Source organism: Theropithecus gelada, chromosome 2 (assembly GCF_003255815.1).
Source record: "Theropithecus gelada isolate Dixy chromosome 2, Tgel_1.0, whole genome shotgun sequence".
In the NCBI taxonomy this organism is placed as follows: Eukaryota; Metazoa; Chordata; class Mammalia; order Primates; family Cercopithecidae; genus Theropithecus; species Theropithecus gelada.
The window spans coordinates 84654408-84678605 of record NC_037669.1 but is presented as its reverse complement, the minus strand read 5'-3'; the positions used below and the strand labels follow the sequence as shown (position 1 = coordinate 84678605).

Genomic DNA, 24198 nt, shown 5'->3' with positions numbered 1-24198 from the left:
AATGCCTACACTAAAAAAAAAAAAAATCTCACTACAACCCTTAGGGATTAACAGCAGCAGAGCAGATAAGAAATGAAGAAAATCAGCAATAGGTAAAAGAAAAATGAGCACTAACGTACAAAATACATGCTTGAGCTTCAACCACCATATCATCTACATACCTGAAATGTATGTGTTATTTTCTGGATACCCTAAGCCGTAATCCATGCCCACATCAAACTTCAATGAACACTCTCTCTGCTAAACACACACACATGACTGCACTGGATTTCATAAAATGATTTTAATAGAAAAGTACAAGATATGAACAAAAATAAATAATCTTTATCTCATTTCTAGCCCAGCAAATTGTACACTGCATATAAAAATGGTCTAAGATGCAATTTTCCTCCATTCCTTTTTTGCTTTTAAAATACTGAAACAGCATTTTAATTCAATCTTCTAGGTTCAAACTGATACATTTAAAAAAATCATACCAACCTTTAATCATTCTACATCCATTTTTTAAAGTTAGCTAACAAGATGATGTTTCACTAAAATGAAATATCCAATCATCAGATTAAAGTGTAAAGTTTGTATGAACAGGGAAATTAGATCATTTTTAAAAGTTTTAATTCCTATGTTTCTGAATGCTTCTTGAATTAAAAATTCATTTCATCATCTTACTTTCAAAACAAGGCATCTCTCTTTCACCATTCCACAGAGAGAGAAAGGACTAGAAAATACTTTTAAAAAAATAAATATTTTAAAAGTATAGTTTACAGTGACAATGTAGTATTTTAGACCTGTGCCTTGGTGCCTATTTGCATTAAATATATGCTTCAAGTTATAACTACCTTTTCTATCTCTCTATATATTGTGGGCCACTCAGTCTTTGTGGACTGATGTTGCTAATGATCTCTTGGAGTTAGCTAGTATTGGTCTCTTATTTACAGTACTTATTCTGCTATAGTATCATATTTGATCATTCTAGTGGCTTGAGTAATGTTTTGTAAAAACAAATTGAAACTTGGTATTAGCAAAATTGTATGAGAAAAGAGCTAAGGTAGGCAACTAAAACTTACACAGTGCCAGTCTCAGGAGGTCAGTAGCTCACAGAACTGAACAGATAAAACTGGATTAAAACTTAAAAGTCTTCTTTTTACTTGAGCCCATAATGACTATTTTGAACACGGCTCTTTTGCTGCTGCCTATATATAAATTTTTTGTTAATTTTCTTGTATTGGGAAGATCTTGAATGCACTCCAGGATGAGAAGAAAAAATATGCTGACGCTGCTAAATCGGGTATATGTTTTTGCAATAAAGAACACTGGTCAATATACAACTGAGGAAAAACTGAAACAGATGTGAGTCCTAGAACCACAAGAGTTTGAATTTGCCCAGAAATGCTATTTTAAACACTCTATATGTTGGTCTACTGTTTTTTTTGTGGAATAATGCATTCTTGGCATCCTTAAAAGGTTTCAATATGTTACAAGGTTATCCGGAAAGAGAAAAAGCAAAGACTAATGTATCAATCTGTGCAGCACTGTCCAGATTTCCCTGTACATTTTTGAAAAGCACAAGAACTTGTATTAATTGCACTTAACACAACAAACCTTTAGTTTCCAACCAGTTTTCATTCTCTGCAGACCGGGGCTTTCTTTTTATAAAAACTGCTTTCAAAGGGTATAGAGACACCACACATGGTCCACAGTAAATTCAAATAGAGAGGTGCAATAATTGCAGTGGTAAACACACACAAATAAAATACATTTTTTTTTGACTAAAAATCTGGTCATGGATAAAAGCATGTGCCTTTTGGTTCTTCTCTGGGATGTTACAACAGCAACACGCTCTAAAACAATTAAGTTACATGCATAATGCTAAAAGAATGTGAGCAATCCTATAACCAGCTTTAAGCCATCTGCTTGATTTTTTTTTTTTTTTTTTTTTTTTGAGGAACATATATAGGAAAAGACAATTCCCGTTTTGTTCCATTACATATAGAAACCTTTTGAAGCTTCCAAATAGTTTGGTTGTGGTAAAATTCACCACTCTTCTATTATTTTGACATGTAGTCATCCTAAACTATCCGTCATGGTTTCTCCAAAAATCTCCACATGAATTATCTGAAGGACAATTGAAACCACTTACCAATATACAAGTAACGTTTTATTTTATATTCTATCTTCCATTTGGCATAAGCCTTTCGATGTTTGTTTTTTAAACCAGTGAAATATACAAATCACGCAAGACAGAAATATGTACATTAAAAGTACAGAATAAAGGCTAGAAGATATACATAATATCTGAATGACATGTAGAATATTTTACATTAAATAGTTTCTTTTAAAAGCTAGGATTGTTAAACTCAACTCTCTTCATAAACATGAATCACTAAAAAGGAACAATCTGATTTAGCAAATAAAAAAAGTACTTCATGGTTTTTGTATAATAAAAACCAAAAAAGTGACATTTTAAACTAATTAGTGCTTTTTGCTTTCAAGATCTTTTGCTCACAATTCACTGCAACTGAGGGGATGTGAATATCATTATGCAACAAATTAAGAGCCACAGTTGGCTGAGGTGATATGAAAGCCATCCTGCCTAAGAGGGGTATGAAAGATGTATATCTTACCAAACTTTTAAAACAATGTAAGTCTGAGATAAGAACATATTTGATGGCACTGTTTGGAAAGAGGTGTCCTTATTAAAAAAAAAAAAAAAAAAAAAGCTATCTACGTAGTGGGCTGAATTTTCCTTAGGGACTCAATTAATAAGTACTGCCATTTCTAATAGGCATGGGTTTCCATTCTGCAGAATGAACTAAGAAAAGAGAAACACTGCTGATGCTTCTGAGTTTTGAATATCTCTTAATGTCCATGTCTATAACAATAAGTAATGCCCTCTCCACAAAGTAAGCAGAAATGGAGGTTGGAGACAAAGGGATGAGGCAGGAAAGAAAAAAGATATCTTCAAGCCAACATGCATTTCAGTGAGTCAGAACTCAAGCTTCCTCAGAAATAAGGTTGCTTCGTCGTGCTCAAGATATGATCACGGAAGGGCCACAGCCCAAGCTCAAGACTCAAAAAGCTTTTGGAATAATCCCAACTGGACTGCAGTGAAGGACAACAATGCTCTAGACAGAGAAATAACCCCAGAGTAAACTGTAAATCTAAATCACTGGCTGCAATGAGATATATTTATATTTATATTTATATATATGTATATATATATATATATGTTATGTACAAAAGACTTTGAGATATCAGGCACCATTAAACCACATTTCCCCCCTTATAAATGCAACTGTTCAAGTACACTGGGAACAGTTTTAGGGTACACCTGCAGTACAATAGGAGAAGCTTGAGTGGATAATCTAAACACAGGATCATAACAGTGAAACGCTGCAACACCTCTGTGAATTCCATTAGCCAAGTTACGCCATTAAAACATAGAAAACTACTGCTCCTCAAAATAAAAGTTTTGGGAAACAAAAATCTCTAAGTAGTGAACTGTTTTCCAAGCAGAGCTCCTAAAGTTTCATTTCCTGTCCTACCACCAAAGGGGAACCAGTGGAGCTGGCATTTGGAAATGTGGCCAGCATCACATCACAACATGGAGGAATCAGAGAGGGCTCAGTGTGAAGAGGAAGGTGGATTTCACTGTTTTTCCTCAAACAGGTTGTCTGCTCTGGTGCAGTGCTGAATGGCACGCAATTACCTTGTTGCTTGGGCTAAGAACCTGTGAATGGGATTCATGTATTATTTTTATAATTATAATTTACTAACCAAGTATCCCTAAGAAAATATCAGGATATTTTCATTTATATTCAAGCCAACCTCCCCAAACAAAAAAATCTAGTGTCCAGAATCATTTGGGGATGTTTTTACAATCTGGAATCCTAATTCCCATAACAGCGTCAAATCAACATCTTGATGTAAGAGTTTTAAATTTTTTAATTTCTGGGGACTTTCCTCCCTGCTGCCTAAATTTCATGAGCTATTAGAATATGACCATCTGCAAACGGAATATTTGAGGAGAATGAAACATGTGATATACCTTTTTTCCTTGAGAATATGAGATTCTTGTCCTTACATTTTAAATTATCATTTTGAAAATGCAAAAAGCAAGCTAGCAGCCCCCCTGGGGAAGGGAAGTTTGTTTTGGGGTTTTTTCCCCCAAACCTTTTATCTTGCACCAGAGAATTTACAACTCATTTTGGTCATAGAAGCTGAATTGTGAATAGATTTCTACCACTCTCTTTGAGCTGGATCCTACCCATCCCATATGATCGCATATTTGAGAAAAAGAAAACGTATTTCTTTACCTTCTGGATGTGTACCATGTCCACACAGCTAAGTTAGGGTATGTGTTATTTCCCCTTCATTCTATACTATCCAAAGAAGTCTTGTATTACCTTTTCAAAGATCCACAAAATAAATATTTTTCTTGGTTCCCACCCCCATTATTGCCAAATAATAATTATAATATTAATAATAAACCACAGAGTTCTTAAATGGTAACAGGAAAAAAAATGGTTCCGGTTGCAATTCTTGGGGAAAAATAAAAAATATTTTTAAAAACCAAAAACCAGAATCACTGTACTTTCTATAAATAAGCGGGTCCTGGGAGCGGGGCTGAGTGCTGGGCGGCGCCCACTACTTGCACACAAACTGGTCCACGATCTCCGTGCACTTCTTGCACTTGACGTAGCAGCACCAGTGGAACTTGCAGTGGCAGCGCTCCGTCTGCACGGTCTTGAACTGGTCGTAGCCGCGGCCGCAGCACATGAGCTCGCAGCCATCCATGCCCTCTGACGTCTTGTTGCACAGGCGGCCCTGCGTGCCCAGCGAGCCGGTGCTCTCGTTGCGCACGCAGTAGTCAGGGCTGGGGTCGATGTAGACCAGGTCTTGTGTAGTGGGCGCGTTGAAGCGGCTGTTGACCTGCACCAACTTGCCCCGGCTGTTGAGCCGCATGGCCGCCGCACTGTCGTACTTCTCCTTCAGGGCATCACCCACCTTGCGGAAGTCCGCCAGCTGCAGCCAGCATGTCTTCAGGCTACATGAGCCAGACACCCCATGGCACTTGCAGGCCACATCAGCCAGGTTGTACACCGTCTGCAGGGAAATGGGGACAATCAGTACACACATTCATGGAGGAGCCAGATGCAGGCTGTGGGAACAAAGTTCTCCACCTTCTCCATGGAGCTATGTTCCCCAGCTGAATTAAGGGCTGTATGATAGTTCCTTCACCAGAAGTCTTGTATTGCCTTCTTTAAAAATTCTTCCAAATAAATATGTTCTTAGCCGCTCATTATTATATCATCATTATCAACAACCGTGGTTTTTTTAATAGGAACAGGAAAAAAAAATTGTTCCAGCTGCTTTTTTTCAGAGAAACAGCAACAGCACATGTAGACACTCATCCCAGAGGTTGTTCACAATGCATTACCTGAATTCATCCCCAGTACCAGCTAGGTGAGAAGTGCTAGTATCATTCCATTTCACGGAGAAGGAAAGTGAAACCCAGAAAGATGAGCTACTCAACCAACTCCTGGGAGTAAGGGTGCCAGGATTTGAACCCAGGCAGCTGGACTCCAAACCCATGCTTAGTGACTTGCCCATGGATATCCAGCCGGTAAGTGCAGAATTGGGAGGAGTCCAGCCCCAGTGGGATCAACCTTCAAATCTTAACCCACTACTACTATTATTGCTGTGCACCAGGCACTGTAAGTGTCCTTACACTCATGATCTCATTTAACCATCCCAGCAACATTATGACATGGGCTGGATTGGATGACGGCACAGTGATGCTGAGTAGCCTGCACAGGTCACACAGCTAAAGTGTGGGGGGACTGGGTCTGGAACTCAGGTATCCTCACTCCTGTTTCCCACACAGTCCCTACCCCATCCACCACCCCCCTAGGCCAAGAGCACCCACCCTGGAGCCAAGCGACGTGGATTGTGTTCCTGACTCTACCCTTGAATTCAGACAACAGGCTGCACCTTTTTGGGCCTCTGTTTTCTATCTGTGAAGGTGGCAGTGATGGCACCAACCTCCAAGCGCTGTTATAAGGATAAAATCAGAGGAGATGTGGAAAGTGCTTGGCACTTAGGACACAGTAAATCTGGTCTTTCTTTAGGGTGACAAGGGACACAATAAATCTGGTCTTTCTCCAGAGTGATGAGGACATGGCATCTGGGCCCTTGCCCAGTCACCTCGGGCCTCCCAGTAGCAGTGCCCATGGGTCTGGCCCCACAACACTGCCCAGCAGTCTGGGAGGTGGTGGTTGCCTATTTATAGACCCTGCTGCCCACAGTTCCTTGTGCCAGTGACCCTCCAGAGTCCACGTAGTGTGAGTGTGCTGGAGAAGACCTGTCAGGAACCTGGAGGCTGGGGGTGTGTCAGAAGGCCTCTTCCACAGACAACAGCCACCTTCTTCCTCCAGGGATTCACAGGGGCTCTTTTAAAGGGGGCCAAAGTGTACTCTCTTGGCATAAGGAGTTTCAGGCACTCAGCTAGTCTGAGGAAGGGTTTTGCAAATGTATTTAACCTTTGCTCCACATTGAGGAAAATTTAAAAGCTAATGCCCTGTGGAAATTCTAAGATGATTTCCTGGCATGGTGTCCAAATTTCCATCCCCTAGCCCCACCATCCTAGAGAAAAAAACTATCTTCTTCGTAAAGTCACTCACCGAAATCCAAACTCAGCTCACTACTCCAATGATCAAATTTACCCCCAAAAAACTCTCTACTAAAAAAATGCAGAAGTGTAACATTATAGGTGCTTTTCAAACTTCCCCAAATCCTCTCTTGCCACTTGGAAATCCCTTGACCCTCTCTTCTTGGTTGCCAAGTCTCTGATGATTTCTGGACATGACAGAAGGCTAAGAAAGTCCCAAAGATGTATGAGAGTACCAAATATGGGCATACCCCTGGATAGGGGCCTTTAAGAGTCAGACATAGCTCTCTTCTGGAGGCATTTCTGATCTGAGGCACTGGGCATGTCATATATAGAGATCCCAGTGATGCATCCCTGAAGAGGGTGAAAGCAAGGTTTTATGGGCTTCCAGAGAAAACGGGGCTGATCCCAACCCACCCCTCCCCCCCCGCAAATTTTCATATGGCCCTGGGACCACCACAGAGGAGGCAACCAACACTGCAGACACCATGGCAATGAGAGGCCTGAGAAAGGAGAGGCCACACTCTGTCTGTAGCAATTATTCGACCCCTCAGGGCAGCACAGGCAAAATTCTGTAGAGTTTAGTCCTTCCCCAATACACCCAAATGTTTAACATCAAATTTGAGAAGATACGCTAGCTGGAATTATCTACACGATCTTTGACTTCTCTATGTCCTTTGCTTATAATGTTTAGTAGTTATCATCTATCAAGCACTTACTATTGGCCGACACTAAACTAAGACCTTTAATTAAACCAACTGAAACTGTTATTTTGGAGGTCAAAAAGAGTCAAGTGTTGGCAATTTCACATGGTTCAACCTACTAGATGATCTCAGTCCTCACAATAACCTCATGTGATTGTTTGCCATGGCCATTTAACAGATGTGGAAATGGGAAAACAGACGCTCAGAAAAAGCAAAGAACAGACAATGCTGCATTTTAACCCAGATTTCTCTAATTCCCACACTGCTAGCTCTTCACCACTTAGCTGTGATGCATGAATTCAATAAAAATGTACCTAGGCTTATATTTCCATTTTTGAATTTTCTCCCATGGTCATGAAGTGGTTTTCTGGGCCTCAGTTTCCCAATCTACAGTTTACTCTGTGATTATCTTCCTTCTCCCTCACCCCAAAATACAGAAGAGTGAAATCTCTGACCAGAAAGTTCCTGGCACCTACCTTGGGTTCTGTGAAAAAATAATGGCCCTGGTTTTCGATGCTGCCAAAGTTAAGAAAAGTTTTCACCCCTTCATTTTAAAACAGCCATAAAGTGCCATGTGTTTAACCGCAGGAAAAAAAGGGTCTTTTTAACTATTGAGAAGTAGCTTTTCATATCCCCACCAGGGGAAGGAAAGAAGGGGAACCAGGAGACTTGTGAGTACTGCAAAGATGGTCCTCCCTGAGCACTTCTGCTGCTCTCTTCTCTCCAGAGCTACTTTGTGATTGGCCTGATGGTCAGACCTATAAAATCCCACACTGTTAAAAATGCTGTCCTTTTCCTAGAAAAGCCCTTTTTAAAAAAACCCTGCATCCATCAGGCCTGCTACCTAATGACATAAAGAGAGGCAGGGAGAAAGAAAGGAGGGAAAGAGCCTGAAAGCTGGGGTGAGGGCTTTCCCATCTGGGGACCTAGGAAGACAAAAAACCCCTGTCCCAAACTGAAAGACAACCACAGACATCGTCCAGGCAGGAGGCAGACAGTTATTCCCATTCTTATTTCTGTGCTCCACTAGCCGAGGGTACCGGGGACTAACTAAAAAGGCAAGGAAAGGTATTTTTCAGACAACTGCTGGATCACCTTGGCTGGGGGCGCAAGGGAAGATTATCTCCCCAGGAGGCCCTTCTGGGATGTGCGGGGGCAACTATGGAGAGAGATGGAGGAAAGAGAGAGAGACAAAGGGGGAGAAGAGAGAGACAGGGAAGGAGGAAAGGAAGGGAAGAGGGAGAAAGAAAGTGAGACGGGAACAGGACGAGGAGCAAAGAGACAGGAAAGACAGAGAAAGATAAGGAGCGACAGAAAGAGGGGAAGAGAGAGAGACAGGACCATATAGCGAAGGAGTGGCAGAGGAGGGGAAGGAGCGACAGGGAGGCTGGAGGGCAAGGCAAGGGGACAGAGATGCGTGGGCGGGGGCACTCACCCTGCGGCCCGCCTCGTTGTTATGCAGGTTCATGAGGATGCGAGCGCTCTCGTAGGAGCCTTTGGCGTGGATGCGCTCCCGCTCGCGGGCGTCCACGAACTCCTTGGCAAAGCGGTAGCCATAGTCGATGTTGTCGCCGCAGCCGCCCCAGAGCCAGTCCCGTGGCAGGTCCTTGGGGCGCGCGGCACGGCTGCAGCCACAGGTGGACAGCTCGCCCTCGCGGCACGCCCGGCTCATGGCGTTCACCACCCCCGCTGCGCTCACCGCGTAGGTGAAGGCCGTTTCGCGGCTGCCTGCGGGTAAGAACAAGGGGTCACTGGCCGCCTGCCCCACACGCTGGGTCGGGTTGCTGTCGGGGGCGGGGGTGGGGGCAAGGTAGGGAATGCAGGGGAGGTAGGAGGAGGGGGACAAGGTAGAGATGGAGGGGAGGTAGGAGGTGGGGTGGGGGCGAGGAAGGGAGTGGGGGAGGTAGAAGGTAGGGGAGGCTGGAGGTTGGGGGGAAGTAGGAGGTGGGGAAGCAAGAGTAGAGGGGAGGTAGAACGGCAGGTAGGGGTTGGGGGAGGTGGGGGTAGAGGGTAGGGAGTAGGGGTTGGTGGGGGTAGGGAGTAGGGGATCAACAAGGTAAAAGCTTGGGCTGCCCCATCCTTAATACGCACCAGGCCCTGGGCCCAGCTTGAGGGGAAGCCGAGCAAGATCCCCCAAACCACATAGAAGCAACAATTAGCAAAGGAGTAGCAGATCCCCGGTGTCTCTGCTCAGCTATTTCAGAGCTGAAGGCCGGATTCTAAGCAGTGCTGGATTGATTTTCTCTGTAACTCTTTTGAAAATAGTCAAAACTTGATATTTCCAAAAATGCACGTGAAAGAAGTCATTGAAGGAACACTCAGAATACGGGTAGACTGCCTTACACTTATTTTAATGTTTAGTATTATTTTCATTTTAGTTACATATAGGGCAGGATTACAGAATTTGCTAGGCCTTGAGTCTAAGGCAGACACTGCCAGCGGCCACACTAGTTTCTGCCACACTCGTTTTGGCCTTGTGTCCCCTCCTCCTCTGGCAGTTGTAACCTCTCCTCCCTCTTTCTTCACGCAGCAGAAAGTATTTCTCAGGACAAGGCTCTTTACTTTCCCAGAGGACAATTCTAAATCAGCTCACAGAGAGTTATAAATGAAGCTTGCTCTTCTTAAATCCCAGACTGATTGGCCTGATACTTCTCGTTCAAGAATGAGTGTCTGCTTTTAAAACAGCCTGTTGTTCTTTAATGCCACTTCTGCAAACACCCCCTGCCCACTCCTCCACTGCCTTTGCCTCAAAGTATTAGAATGACAGCAAGAAGGAAAAAAGCACAACCTATGGGGAAAAGAGGGAGGGAGATTATCTTCTTCCTCAAAACTTGTAAGGAATATCTCTGCATATAATAGTTACAGGGACCCTATTTGTAAGGAAAAAACTGGAGGCTATCATAGACTACCCTAAACTTCACTTGTACATAGAGACATTTCTGCAGGTAACAAGAGCCAGTTAATAAAAATACTGTAATCTGGGAGAGAAAGAGTTATCTATCATCCAGCCAGCTGAAGCATGGGGTAGGGGTGGGACTGTGGGGCAGGCTCACTTTCCTCAATTGCAAAATAAGGGTACTTAAATAGATGCAAGGAAAGGGACCTCTTCTGGTGCTGAAATTCATGTACCCCAATCAGTTTCTCCTGTACTTACTTTGAGAGCTTGCTAGCAATCTTTTTTCTGAGGGGGAAGTGGGGAACACAAGAAAAGCTGACAACAGGACTCAGTCTCAACGAGAAAGGTTATTCTGCAGGAGGACAGTGATGCCAGTTCAGGCATCCAGCAGGCCACCTCATTCTTGGTCTTTGGCTCCATGCCAGTCACAGCCATTTGTGAATGGTGATGGTTCTGATTTACCATATATCCTCCCCCTCCCATATTTTCAAAATGAATGACTTGAAGGTATGTGCTGGTGGTTGGCAGGAAGATCTAGAAAGTTCCTGTGATGCGTTACATCTATCTAGTAGGATTAGAGAGGCAGAGCACATCAGGGGAATGGAAAGGAATGAGGACAATATATAGCTTCTAAGGAGTAATTTGATAGTACAGAAAATGCCGTGGCCCTGGATGGGGGATTTATAGAACAAAGAGGTAGTAGCTAGAGGAAGAGGAGATGAAATGATCCTCTGGGGATAGAGGAAAAGAAGACACTGTCCTTTGAGTATACAGAGCATAAGAAGGCTTTATACAAAACACAAACAATGCTGCTTTTTTCATAAGTCTATTTTGAGCATTTCCTTTTATGCCCCAGAATACAAACCTGGGAGATCCCTCTAAGCTAATTGGCGACTGCAGGGTAAGCGTCAGTTTGAAAAGTATTCTTTGGCTAATTGCCGGAGGACACAGTCATCCTGGTTGGAATACTGCTGATTCAGTTAGGTTTCCCTTCCTGTGAAACCCACATCTACACCCCTTACAAGTGGTGCCTTCCTTACATATCTTTTCACAGCATGGAAACAAAGAAGAGACAGATGGGGACAAAAGCTGGAAGGAAAGGGTAGCATGATGAAAAATGAGAAAGTTTCCAAAATGAAGAGTGGGCCCTTCATGAAGTAATTGTGCATGGTGCCTCCAAGGCAACTGGCATCTCAGAAAAATGAGTTGAAGAGGGGGTCAGAGGTGGCGGCCTGAGTTTCTCAGACACTGGCCCCATCACAAGGTCAGATTCTCACAAAGAAGAATTACTCTCAATATCCTTGGTATACTGAGGGCTTTGGGGTGGGCGCGCACACACACACACACACACACACACCTTTTGGCATCAAAGGTATTTTAAATTTTCCCTCAGCTCATTCTCTTCAAATATACTCTTAAGTGGAAAAGTGAAAGCGAAGAAATTTTCCAACTATTGGAACGGGGTCCATGTTCCCCTTTCATAAAAATCTATTGTTTTCTCTTCTCTCCTCTCTCTTTTTTAATTAAGTAAAAAACAGAAGGCCCCATCGGTGTCCTACCACAAGCCACCCAGCAGCAGCTTTCTGCTCTGAGACGCTAGGCACCTGGGGGACCTTTGGCAGGGGAGGATGCCATATGCACTCTCATCTTCCCAGGACATCAGCTGACTTGATGATAGTATCTAGGAGGGCTGTCTCGGAGGCTGTGGGGAGGTACCACTCCCATCCACTTCCCATGGACCCAGACAGTAGTGCCGTGCAGCTGAAGACCAGAGAGCATACTTTTCAGGGACAATTAAATATAGGCTTTTGTACCAAGGGTTCTGCTTGTTCCCTGAGGAAGCAGGCTCTTTGAATCTTGGACCGCATTTAAAATAAATCTCCAGCAGAACTCAAATTCACTTAGCAAATGATAGCTTATTCTGAACATTTTGGCCCAAAACAGGCTACGTATGAAAGCGAGAGGAGGATCTTAAATCAAAGCTGTGTTCAAGTGACTACACAGATAAACAATTCCGATTGCTGTTTTCCTTCTTGGTTACCATCAGAGGTGTATGATTTTTGCTAACTCATATACATGTGAAAAAGTCGTCCCATAGTTTGAGAGGAAGGCAGTTTAGGAGGAACATATAAGAAGGGGGAAAAGTTGACAACTTACCATCCTCACAGAATTTTTCAAAAGTATTTAAGTTCACTTACGATATCAGCACACGGGAGAATAAATCTACCACACTCCCAGTTAACTACATAAGACAGCCCACAGGCAGGGGAAACTCCTGTGTTCCTGAAGCTTAGCTCTTAGATTCAGATCCCAGTATATACATTAGCACATTTTAATCATTAACAGAAAGGACAAAGCCCCATGAAACTTTGCAGGCTGAGGCTACAGGCCATTCTCCCATTCAATCAGGGCAACAGCTTCCAGTCTTGTATTATTTTAGTTTATAAAACTGCTTGGCTCAAACATCACCTGACAACTCTTTTTTGTTCTCAATGAATGTAATTTTCAGGGTTTTTTTTTTTTTTTTAATAAAAAAAGCATTTTATCCATCTGTGATGGATATTAAGCCAACTTTTTCTCTTCAGTCAGTATAAACAGTTAATTGCCTTGATAAATTGCTTCTTACTTTGGGAGTCACTGCAGTCATATTAATTATAAGGGCTTTTTTGCATAAAAGTAGAGAAACCTAAAATAGTCACACTAGAAAACACATATTGTACCACATCTGTCAAATAGTATCCTATACTATTTACACAAAAGCAGAGGCAAACAAACAGATTTTTGAAAATCTTTGCCTTTAGCCCATTTGAAATGCTGTCTCTTTGAATGGGGAAGTAAGATGTTCAACAACGTATTTAAAATTAAGACTCGGACCGTGAGCAATACTCTTAATTTTTTTTTTTTTTTAAAGTTCCTAGGTTGACATCTCAAGCATGTGCTTTTATTATATCAGTTGCTGAAATCACAAACATAAATTGGATCACTTTTAATTAAAATTCTTTCTGGGACTAAAATTAAAGCTTTTAACGTCTATATCTTTGTAGCCTCAGGAAATAGTTCTATTAGGAAAATTAAAACTTTGTTCACTTTCAATATATCCAGGATTCTAAAAGATGGCAATTTTTAGTTTGATGCTCGGGCCGTTTGACTTGTGGCTTAAAAAACTAACAGGCAAGAGAGTTTCGACGTTTAAAAGCGTATAAATGACTTGCTTTCCCCCACCTACTTTTAAGAAACCAAAATAAGTGTTCTGCTTCTATTTTAAACAAAATGCTTTATAGAAAAATTAAGTGTTTGTAAAAATGAAGGTGTCTGTGACACTTGCCTCCTGATTTAATTAAAATCCAAAACTCATCATCAGGTGTAGGGACAGAAATTAACATCATTTGCTATAATGACAAAAATGCCCAAGCCACAACCCAAGCTGGAAGGCATCCTTCTTCATGCTTTCTATCAAGCATGAAGTAAACGCTAAGGATTTCTTCTAGGAAAAAAAAAAGTTAATGTTTTAAAAAAATATTTTAAATGTTTTCCTACCTATCTGCATCACCCTGCCAAAAACAGAGGTGTTATCCACAGTGCTGCAGTTCCACCTTCGATGTCGGAATTGATACTGGCATTCTTTGATGCCTGTCTTCGCGCCTTCTCCGATGTACTGCATGTGGTCCTGATACAAGTGGCACAGTTTCTTCTGTCCTTGAGAAAGTCCTTCCAGTTGGCTGCAGAGAGGCTGTGCTCCTATGATATATACTTCTGACATCTGAACAGGGTTATTCATACCTAGCGACCTGCAAGGGGGGGAGATGTGCATTGAAGATTTACGTGAAATCTCGAGGTGGGCCCCCTGAAAGCATGTCAGCAATACATAGTTTTAAGCACACAGATGCTTTTTTCTCTCCTGCTTGTCCTCATGACAAAGTATGAGAAGGGCTTCATAAAACTCCTCTGTTTAAACTGCACTCAGAAAACGGAGGTATTGTGCAGTCCCCATCCTGCCATCTGGCTCCTCAGTTAGTATTTTCACTCCCTTCCTAGCCCCTGTCACCATATACCTGAACCAGTATTTCCAAAATCCACTCAGAAAAGGGGGAAACAGCAGTTTGAGGGACAGGCCTCTGACATTAGAAAAAGTGACCCACTTTGCCCCACAAATTGGACCAATCTGCCTTAAAAACTTATGAATGCTGAAAGTAGACACAATTAGATACGGGTAGGAGATAGTAGTTTCTTTTGACTGATGGAAGAACAGAGGGACAAGTATACAGACTGGAGAAAATTCACCACATTTCTGGACATTTTAAAAGGGCTCCTTATGTGATTGTGAGGGACCCAAGGCAGGGTACCCAGTGAACAGAAGTCATGTTTGACAGTCAGAAAAATGCTGTTCATTTATAGGGAAAAAAAATATCCAGAACACCGTCAAAAACAATGCTCTGGATATATTACAGTCTATCTACAAGGTCCCTACCCAGTAAGAAACCCCCACTTGGGGACATTTGACTACTTCAAGTTAACCTCCTTTTGATCACATTACAGCCCCAATATTTCTGCACTTGGAGTTTAGCTGTCCTCCTAGAACTCTGCCTACTTCAAACTCTGTAGGTTAATAATAATCTCAAGTGACAGAAAATAAAAGTTGAAACCTCACTTTTACTACCTAGAGGTGGCAAAAAGTAAATTTTATAGATAGGCTTACAATTATTAGCAAAGTGAATTTCTGTTCTTTTTTATTGCATGATGTACTACAAGCACACATCTGAACAAGGGCTTCATAGAAAAAGGCCTAGATTTATAGTTTCCCATTCCCTAGGAGCTGAAGATAAGCTTTACAATATTAACAAGTTAAAAGAAAATTCTGATTTAAAACTACATATAAGTAAAATATATACATATGTCTTGGATAAATACACCCACACTCACTATCCAGCTTTAAATATCCCTGCATCATACAAACAAATCTTTAAAAAAAGAGAAAAAAAAAGAAAAGAAAAAGAAGAGGAAGAACACGCACATAGAATGAACTTACCACCAAGAATTGGCTTCTATTACAACCTGGGCGAAGGAGAAAAATATGGCCAAAGCCATTAGGAAGAACTTGGAAGCCACTGCACTTCCAGCCATCCCCAAAGCAACTCCTGGGCTTAATATTCCAATGGACTTCTGGAGAGGGAAGAAAGGAGCAGATGTTTATTGCCTCTCAGATAATTTTCAAGCATACAAGTTTAAACAACGGAAGTATCCGGGGTCTCTTAAGTTTACTGTTGATTGACTGCGCTTCTCCTCCGTGAGTTTTTTGATGGCAAGATATAGGCAGTTTCTTTTTCCAAATTAATCCACCCACGCAACCTCACCAGGAAATCTGATTTCACTGGGATCCTGTGTGCGGGGCACGCCAGCGATTACAAACATGTCTCAATTCTGTTGAGTCAAAGCCCTGGTGCCAGGCGCTGCCTCCTTCCTGCTCGCTCGAGTCCCGCACCCCCTGGCTCCCCTCTAGTTGGTGCTGTACTCAGTCCCTCCCGGGTAATTCACTCGGAAACCCGCCGCGGCCACCCTCCGTCCTCTCCCCAACCTGGGCCGAGCAACAAGTGGAGCCAGAATTAATTCCATGGGCGAGAGGAGCACGGAGGCGAGTGGAGCGCACTGCCGCCAGCGGCTGCGGAGGAGGCGGGGTGGCCAGCGCAGGCGGTGGGGGGGGGGGGGGGGGGGGGGGGGGGGCAGGACGCGGGAGGGAAGGGCAGGGGGTGGGGGGCGAGGCCCCGGGGACCAGCGCGCGAGAGTGCCCAGCTGGGAAATGCAACTCCGAATTAACATCGTATGTTTCATAATCAGTTTACGAGCCGATTTGGGGAAAGCCACTTCCAGATGGGGAAGAGCAACCCGGATTTCCTTCAGCATGCTCTTCAGCCAGACTGGGGAGGAGAGAAGGAGATGGGGGCCCTAGGGGATAATGGAGAGAGAGGTCTGGTCTCCCAACCAAGGAAACCGGAAAGGAGTGCCACCCTCACCCGCTTCGCCTGTGGCCTCTTCCACGGACTGAGAGAAGGGATGGAACCCTAGAGGAAAGAAGGGACTCTGGGTCTCGCTGCCCGGAGAGAAGATTCCTTCCCTGCCCTCCCCACAGCTTTCTCCCAAATTCTGATTTTTCACTCTCCCTCCCACCCCACACCTGGTAGCTACCAGGGAGGGAGGAGATGGGAGGTCCAGAGGGACTCCAGTTTCCCTTGGTCCTGATCTGGGGTTGTGGGTCACTTTGCCATCGCGGCACTGCGAGCCTGGCGTTGGAACTCTGCCACCCTGCCTCCAGTCTAGCCTCTCCAGCCCAACTCAGACTTGGTTCGGTCAGTCCCGAAAGGCGGGGGTGCGGGGCAAGGCCAGAGCCCTTGCGGATGAGTCCAGACGGGGCCAGAGGCGCTGGCTCCCGAGCCGCAGCTGGACGCTTCGATTCCAGGGCAAAGAAGCCCCCAGCGGCGAAGGTTCCCTTCCTGAAGAATTTCAGGGGTAGGAGTTGGCCTTGGAAGCTTCCGCTGCCGTTCCTCCCCACTGGTGACTTCTCCACCTGTAGGCGGCGGCGGAACAAGTCGGTGGCCGGTGCCGCTGGGAGGAGCGGGTTTTAAAAATCTCCTTTCACATCTCTGATAAGTGTAACCCTGCCGCGCTGCATCGCCCGTAGCCCCTTAAGGAGCCCCTTCCACGGAAAAGAAAAGAAAAATGAGCCTCTTTAAGGCGGTGGAAGAGCCTGGCTTGGAACCTGTGCCGTAAAAGGGACAGACGGGACTAGGCAGCCCTGGTAAAGCTATGGGGCTCAGGAGCGTGCCAAGGCTTTTCTCCATGAGCCGCCCCATTGGCCCGGGCGCTTCGGGGCTTCTCAGAGAGGAAATGCTTATGTGGTCCCCAGCGCCTGCTAAGCAGAGCTCCGCACCCAAGGCCCAGTTGTCCCCAAAATGCTGCAAAGCTGGGGTGGGGGGGCGCATCCCGGAGAATGGAAATCTGGGATTTCCCCAGCTAGGAGAGAGAAAGCTCTGGCTATTTCCCCACCCCCGCCCTAAGTGTCAAGTTTCCTCCAGGGGAGGGGGTGGGCTGCAAAGTCTGATTCACGCGCAGCCCAGGCTGCAAAGTCAACTCTCCCCAAGGGCAGCCGATGCCGCGCGCGCACACATTCATACAAACTCACATTCGGGCACATTTACACACTCACACGCGTGCACAGACACACACGCTGCGACATGTTTCCAAGTCAGCGGCCCAGACTACTGCTGGCCGCTTGCACTTTCTGAGCTTCGCGGCGGGCGGGGCGCGTGGGGCGGGGCTCAAGCAGCGGAGAAATTGATAACAGATTCCGCGGATTACAGCGGATCTCTTTGTTATAGCCGAAGCCACACAAACCGAACCCACTCCCAGCCCGACGCCCCCAGGGAGAGTCCACCAGTTCCCAGAGCCCAGGCCAACTGTGAGCGGGCCCATCCGGTCTCCACGACTTGGGTCTCCCTGGCTCCAGGGTAGAGGTAGGCAGAGGGTGTCCCAAAGGGGGATCGGAAAGGAGAGCCTCACGAGTCGCGTCTCCACTTAACCCCGCCGCTTGCCCGGAAACACCTTGGCCCTCTTCCCGCTTCAATCCCGGTGCAACCCAGAAAAGGCCCCACAAGTTTGAGATACTCAAGGAACTCACAGCGAACTCACACATACATCGGCTCTGTAGGGTAAAACATCCCCGCCTGTTTACCAAGAGATCTGATCCGAAAAGACAGTATGAAATGAGACCTCTGGGGAGACTGTCAACCCCAGGGGTAAAACAAAAATTCTGATCAGAAGCTGAGTTTCCCAAAGAAGGGGCTAAATGTTTTCCAACACTTTCGGGGCCCAGGGAAGATGACTGTAAGGACAATGAGAATCTTCCTCGCGTGCCACGGGGAGGAGGACTGGGGGCGTTTGAGGGGCTCAGCGCACCAGAGGAGTGAGGTGGAGGAAGGCGTTCCCGCGCCCTCGTCTTCAATCCAGAGCAGTTCAACGACGTGGCTCCCTTTCTATTTATCCCTGAAAGCCTTCGCGTCGGATTAAAGGTGTTCCTGATCCTTCTTTACCAACCGCGGTGCGGGCCAGGGCTGATGAGGGATGAGGGAGAGGAAACCTCAGTAGCAAAATTGTTCAGAGGACGCTCGAAGGGCGCGGGGAGCAGCCGAATGCACACCTAAAGTCTCGCAACACCCAAGTCCTCCGCATGCAGCCCCTTAAGGGAAAAGATTAAAAGGCCAGGCAAAGATCCTCTCCCTTCGGCCCCGGGGCGCTGCCACACTCAATCTAGGCATCCCCTTCTGCTAGACTCTCTACGTTTAGGGCCCAAGTTTCTGGGAGTGCAAACGATGAGGAACGCCAACTAGGCGGAATAAGCCCGTTTGACACAGGCTCAGGCATCGACGGGGAGGATAGGAAACTCCAAAAAGAATCTCCACTCTTGGTGGAAAAAGAAAGCTGCTTTGCCCACTCCGATCTCTCCCTAAAGCAAGGAGAGAGATGGAGAAACTAGCAGGAAAGCACTCAGTTGCAGCCAAAATCTTGGGATGTCCTGCCCTGGAGAATGCGGGGAGCGGCGCGAGGAGCTGAAGAATGGGCCGGCCCAGGCGGGTAGGAGGTCCGCTTTAGGGGAGCAGACAAAGGAGCCACTACTGCCCATGCCTCGCCCCATGCCTGAGCGCAAGGGTTGTGTCCACAGCAATATGTGTGTTGGCGCGCGCGCGGAGCGGGGTGGGGGAGGAGGGAATTGCCAGATAGAGAAGGCGGAGGTTACACCTTGAGCCAGAATCAGTGTGACAAAAGAGAGCCACCCAGACCTCAGCACTGAAGGCAGGTTCCAGGTTCGGGTACAGTGAGTCCCCAGGGGAAGAACAATCTGGCCTGGTTCTCCTGTTTCCTGCGCCCTCGTCCATCCCTTAGACTGGGCTTTCCAACCCCAGGATACACACACACACCACTCACACCTTCTCACACAGGATGTCTAACCCTCTCGGCAGAGGATTAACTTTGTTCAGAGGTGGAGCAGAGTCCTTGGACACAGAAAGAAAGTGAAATGATAGTCAAACCCCTACTCTTTAAAGGTAGTTTCGCTCCCAATTTTTAATAGACGATGGAAGTGGGGTGAAAAGGGGGAAAGCAACACTTGTTCTCGACCACAGAGAGTTGGGAGGCAGCTGAGGCCAGACCCGAGGCCTCCTAGGGCGACACTCTCCTTCCCAGGCCCAGAAGAAGAGGTACCAACCCTGTGTCCAGTTGGCCGAGTCCCATTTGCTGGGCCGGACCTGTGGCCCCTTCCGTATTGCAGCGACTGGCGGCGCAGCGAAACTGGTCCTCTGGGGGCCTCCGAGGGCCCCTGCTGGGAGAGTGGGGTCTGGTGATCGCGAGGGATGAAGGGAGCAGGGGTGGGAAGTAGAGGGGAGCAGCTGCCCGCCCGCCCCAAGGAACCGAGGCTCGGAGGAGTCCTACCTCAAGGTGGCCAACAGGGGGCAGCCGGCACCGCACCGCGGGGAAGAAAAGACCGCGGGGATGGCTCCGAGTTCTGCGCGCATAGTGCTAACCCCTTGAGCACCGGAGCGCACTGGGGAGGGGAGGAGAAGACAGGGGATTCTTGGGCAGGGCCTCCTGGGGAGGGTCTTCCGCTGAGAGGGTCAGGGGGTGGAGGAGGCGAAGGCTAGTACGTCCTGGACCCGAGAACAACTGATCCTTTACTCCCCTACACACACACACACACACACACACACACACACACACACGCACACACACACACACATTTGTTGGCCTGCGGTTTGCTGCGCACTCTCCGCATTGCCCCCTCGAAACTCCACTGGCAGACTGTCTAGAAACTAAATCTGACTGGTTCGGCAGCGAATGTGCAAATGTTGGCTGGGGGGAGGGCAGGGGCTGAGGAGGTGCGACCTCACGGACAGGCCCAAGTTACTTCCTAACAGCGAATTGCCTATTTAAAGAAAGAAGAGAGAAAAGACAGGCGAGAGAGAAGGGGCCTCGATACCAGCCAGGGATTAGAAAGTAAAACAGGGCTGTGGGGTCTCCAGAATTTTTTTTTTTTTTTTACTTTTTTGGGGGAAGAGGGGTTGTTTTCTTCTAGGAAACATCTTAATTTCAATTCTAACCTTATTTTCTAAGAAACTGAAAATGGGAAAGACCAGAAAAATGGAAATAGGAATCGAAGCTTGGAGGGCAGATAAGAAAAATTGTTTAGAAAATAACAACTTAGGTTGCAGGAAGAAACGTTAACTTTTCGTAAAAGTGAACTCTCAGTGACCCTCTGAGTGTGTGACTCGGCTTTAACATACAACTGACAATTAAAACAAACAAGAGTTCACAAACTGGCCCCCGCCTGCTCTCCCAACGCGGAGGCCCAAGTGTTTTCTAAAGGACAAGGCGGACTCCGCTCAGGGGGCCGAGGAGCGCTCTCCCGGAGTACGGGATTACAGCCACACCACCACAACTCCCCGCCCCCACCACTGCTGCAAAGTGCCTGAGCTCACCCAGTGGCGGCTAATAATGCTAATAACGCGACCCCTCTCCCCGCGCCGGGGTGCGCGCTGGCCCCCCGCCAGGCACTCTTAAAGGCAAAGGGGCCTGAAGCGCTCGAGTTACCCGGCCAAGGCAAGCCTACAATCTGGCCTCCGTCGGTGCGGGGGTGTGTGGGGAAGGTGTACGCCGCTCTGGGGTAGTTGGCCCCTGGTTCCTCTGCGGGTTCTCTCAACCAAGGAGTCCCTTTCCCCATCCCGAGCCCCGGCCACACACCCTCCCGGTGCCCGCGCAGTGGGCGCTTGGTAAATATTTGTTGAATTGAATCATTATCCTGTTACTGAAATATACATAGTAAATTACACTCGATGTTCTCAGAGCAAAAGGAAAGTCGTCAGTGAACCGCACTCAGTTTTTCTACTGTCACTCTTCCCCAGTTTTTCTCCAAAGACGAAAAGGTTTGCAGAACGGGTGGTGCGACGAGAAGTGATCTCCTGGGGCACTGAGGCAGTGCGCCCGGCGTGGGGGACGAAGGGGTAGGGGTTCCGGCCAGCGACGCTGGAGTTCCAGCTTCTCCAGGCGGTTGGGGAAATGGAGGGATAGGAAGAGGCGAAGAGAACTCAGTTAACTTCCAACAGCGGGTGGGGGGAAGTAAAGAAAAAAAAGTGGCGAGAGTCGGCGGCGCACTGAACACCTACCTTCATGGCGAGGGGGAGGGGGCGCGGGGAGGAAGTCGCCACCCCAGCGAGTGCAGCCGAGGAATCCGAGCGGAGCGACCGGGTTAAGCCTGGGGGGACGGTCAGGAGCAGGGCTGCGGAGTCCTCCGGGGCGCGTCGGGCGGGCGCAGTGAACCCGAGCTGAAGCGGGCACTGGCGCCCGGGCCTGGACTCCCGAGTTGGGGCAGAGCTGGGATGCGCCCAGGAACGGAGGGCGCGCGGACGCGCGCGAGCCGGCAGCAAGGGCAGGGCCTGGTCGGGGCGCAACTAGGGAGCCGCGGGTCTGGCGAGGGCGCGCAGGCAACTGTTCCACGGAGAGGCGCTCCGTTTCCAACGTCCATCAGCGACGGCGGTAATTAGGGCTTTCCAACCCCAAATGTGGGCGTGATTGTGCAAAAGACCTTACGACAAATAATAATAAAAAGAAATTCTTCACAAGAGGGTGAAAAAAATGTCCCACTACTCAACTCTGGCCCGGGGCGGGGGAAGGGGGGGCTATCTGTGCGCCCAGGTGCCCCCAGTTCATTCACACCACGGATTCTGCAAACTCTTGGCGGCTCACGCCTCCTGATCTCCAGCTCCTCCTCTCCGGGTCTGTAGCCGAAACGTCTGCTTCCAGACGCTGATCCTGCAGCCGCGAGTTAGTGTGGACGTCTCTGTACATACACAGACACACACCCCAACACACACACCCCCGCTGCAGCTTTGGGGCCACAGAACAATCAGGCGCGCATGGCTTTTTCTCCGGGAGATGCCGCTGAAAACGCACAAGTCGCCATCAGAGCTGCAAGAGTCAGCGCCAAATTGTGTCCTTTCATTTTAGGGTTCGGCAAAAACGGGGCGCAAAATAGGTGAAAGTTGCCCCGAAACTTATTGCTGTGCGGTGAGCTGGGGCGGGTGGTGCGATGGGCGACTAACCCAGGGGAGACGCGGGCTCCCCCCACCCGTATCCCGTTCTTTCTCTCTTCGGGTTAATCTCTCTTTTCCCCGTTTTTCCAGGGCGAAGGGCGAAGAGGAGCGAGTGCACCGCGGGCGCGAGGCTGGGGAGGAGCGAGAGCTCGGAGCTCCGCGGCGGCGACTCAGCTCCGGCGGTCCATGGCCGGCGAGGCTGCCCACCTCCTCGTTTGGCGCCCGGGTCCGAGGGGCGGGAGAGCGGGCCGGCGGGAGGCGGGCGGTCCCGGGCACAACGGCGGCGGCGGAAGGGCTCCCTGGGCAGCTGCCGCACGGACCCCGGCTCTAGGCGGCGAAGGCGGCTCCGTGGAGCTCGCAGCAGATTTCCACGCGATCCTGTGCCCCGCAGACAGACTGACCGACCTCGGGGACGCGTTCCCCCCCTCCCACCCCCCGGCCTTTCTGGCCAACTGCCTTACTCTCTCCCTCCCTCTCTCCAGACTCCTCTTTCCCCTGGTGTTCTCAGAAGGAAGAAAAAAAAAAAGGAAAGAAAGAAAGAAAGAAAAAAAGTTCTTCAAAGTTTCAGAACTAGGGTCGGCTGGAAAGAGAGAAGGAAGGGGGGGAAGAAAGAAAAAAACTCAACTTCTCCTATGCGCATGCGTGGTGAGGCCGGCCTATGACAAACTCTGCAGGATTTTAAAGCCGTACTACGGGCTGGGGTGCCGGGAGGCGGGGTACACCCCCCTTGTCTCCCCGTCTCTAGGTTCCCCATCCCCCGCGGCATCTGCTGAAAGAGAGAGGTCCACTCTGCAGCCGCTGCCTGCCTGCCGCCTGGTTGTCTGCGCTCCTTCCAGAGCCATCGACCGGCGGGAGGCTGAACCCCAACTTCCCCGGCTGGACCCCTTGGCTCGCTCGCGTATCCCAGACCGCTCCCACTGGGGCTCCACGGAGACTGCTACCCTGACATGGAACCTCATGGGGGACCTCCTTATTCTTACCTCTGGGAGAGGATACTTAAGCCCTGGGGCTGACCGATAGGGTTAGGCGCCCACCTCCTGCAAAGTCCCCAGAGTAGTAGGGACTTGGGTACTGGGATGCATGATTGCTCATATGGCTCTGGCCCAGAGCATCCAGGCGCGATGCGTGGCCCTGCCACGGAAATCTTGGCCGGTGCCCTCAGGTGAGGAGATTGTGAAGTTTGGCAAAACCGGATTCCGGGCACCGGAATTTCTAGACGCTTCCAGATGCCCGTGGTTTTGGGGACTCCGGAGGGGCAGGGTTGGTGGATTGTGTCCGCTACCTCCAGCACGACGGGGGCCCCACCCCACAAACAGTGCCTCACACTGGAGCGTAATAGTTATTTTCCGCCGTCCGCATCCTCCAGTTGTCAAAGGTGAAGACACACACACACGATTCTATTTTCTCCGCTCATTGGCATGCACTTGACCTTAAGGCGAAAAATCCGTGGCCTAGGTGTTTTGGGGTGGTGGCTGTTTTGTTTTGTTCTTCCAGTCCCTCCACCCCCACACCCCAGGGCTCGCCGGCCCAGGCTCCAGCGATGCCGTTCCACCCTCCATAGCCCCTTCCCATTCCTTAATTGTCCTAGCCGACTGAACCCTTCCCCAGCCCTGGCCTCCTTCCTGGCGCGCAAAGATGGCAGTGTGAACTTCTCACCAAGTGCCAGAGACAGATGCTCCTGCTTAGCACCCTCCCCCGCCACCCACTTGCTTTCTTTCCCCCAAGGCGTGTGCGGCCTTAAGGAGGGGGAATCCAAGGTTCTCAAAGCTCCCCTTGGGACACCTCCCTTTACCTCCTGAG

At 48.0% G+C, this 24198-nt stretch overlaps 1 protein-coding gene across 2 annotated transcripts; it reads right to left on the bottom strand.

The window, feature by feature from the left end:
* Window positions 1–264: 264 nt before the first annotated feature.
* On the bottom strand, window positions 265–22130 carry WNT5A (Wnt family member 5A). Of its 2 annotated transcripts, none has more exons than XM_025377787.1 (5): window positions 21472–22130; window positions 15294–15427; window positions 13805–14055; window positions 8807–9099; window positions 265–5103 (listed from the first exon to the last, which is right to left on the bottom strand). In XM_025377787.1, exons 1-5 carry the CDS (start codon window positions 21475–21477, stop codon window positions 4645–4647), a joined length of 1143 nt encoding a protein of 380 aa, XP_025233572.1. In that variant the 5' UTR covers window positions 21478–22130; the 3' UTR covers window positions 265–4644. The 2 variants fall into 2 exon arrangements, with proteins under 2 accessions (XP_025233572.1, XP_025233573.1); XM_025377788.1 differs by lacking the exon at window positions 21472–22130 and adding an exon at window positions 15840–15906.
* Between the last annotated feature and the right edge of the window lie 2068 nt (window positions 22131–24198).

Coding starts and splice junctions, on each gene's coding strand:
- WNT5A (XM_025377787.1), bottom strand. Junction 14,056..15,293: donor ATAGAAGCCAATTCTTGGTG/GTAAGTTCATTC, acceptor CCCCCCTTGCAG/GTCGCTAGGTATGAATAACC. Junction 5,104..8,806: donor ACAACGAGGCGGGCCGCAGG/GTGAGTGCCCCC, acceptor ATTTCCCTGCAG/ACGGTGTACAACCTGGCTGA.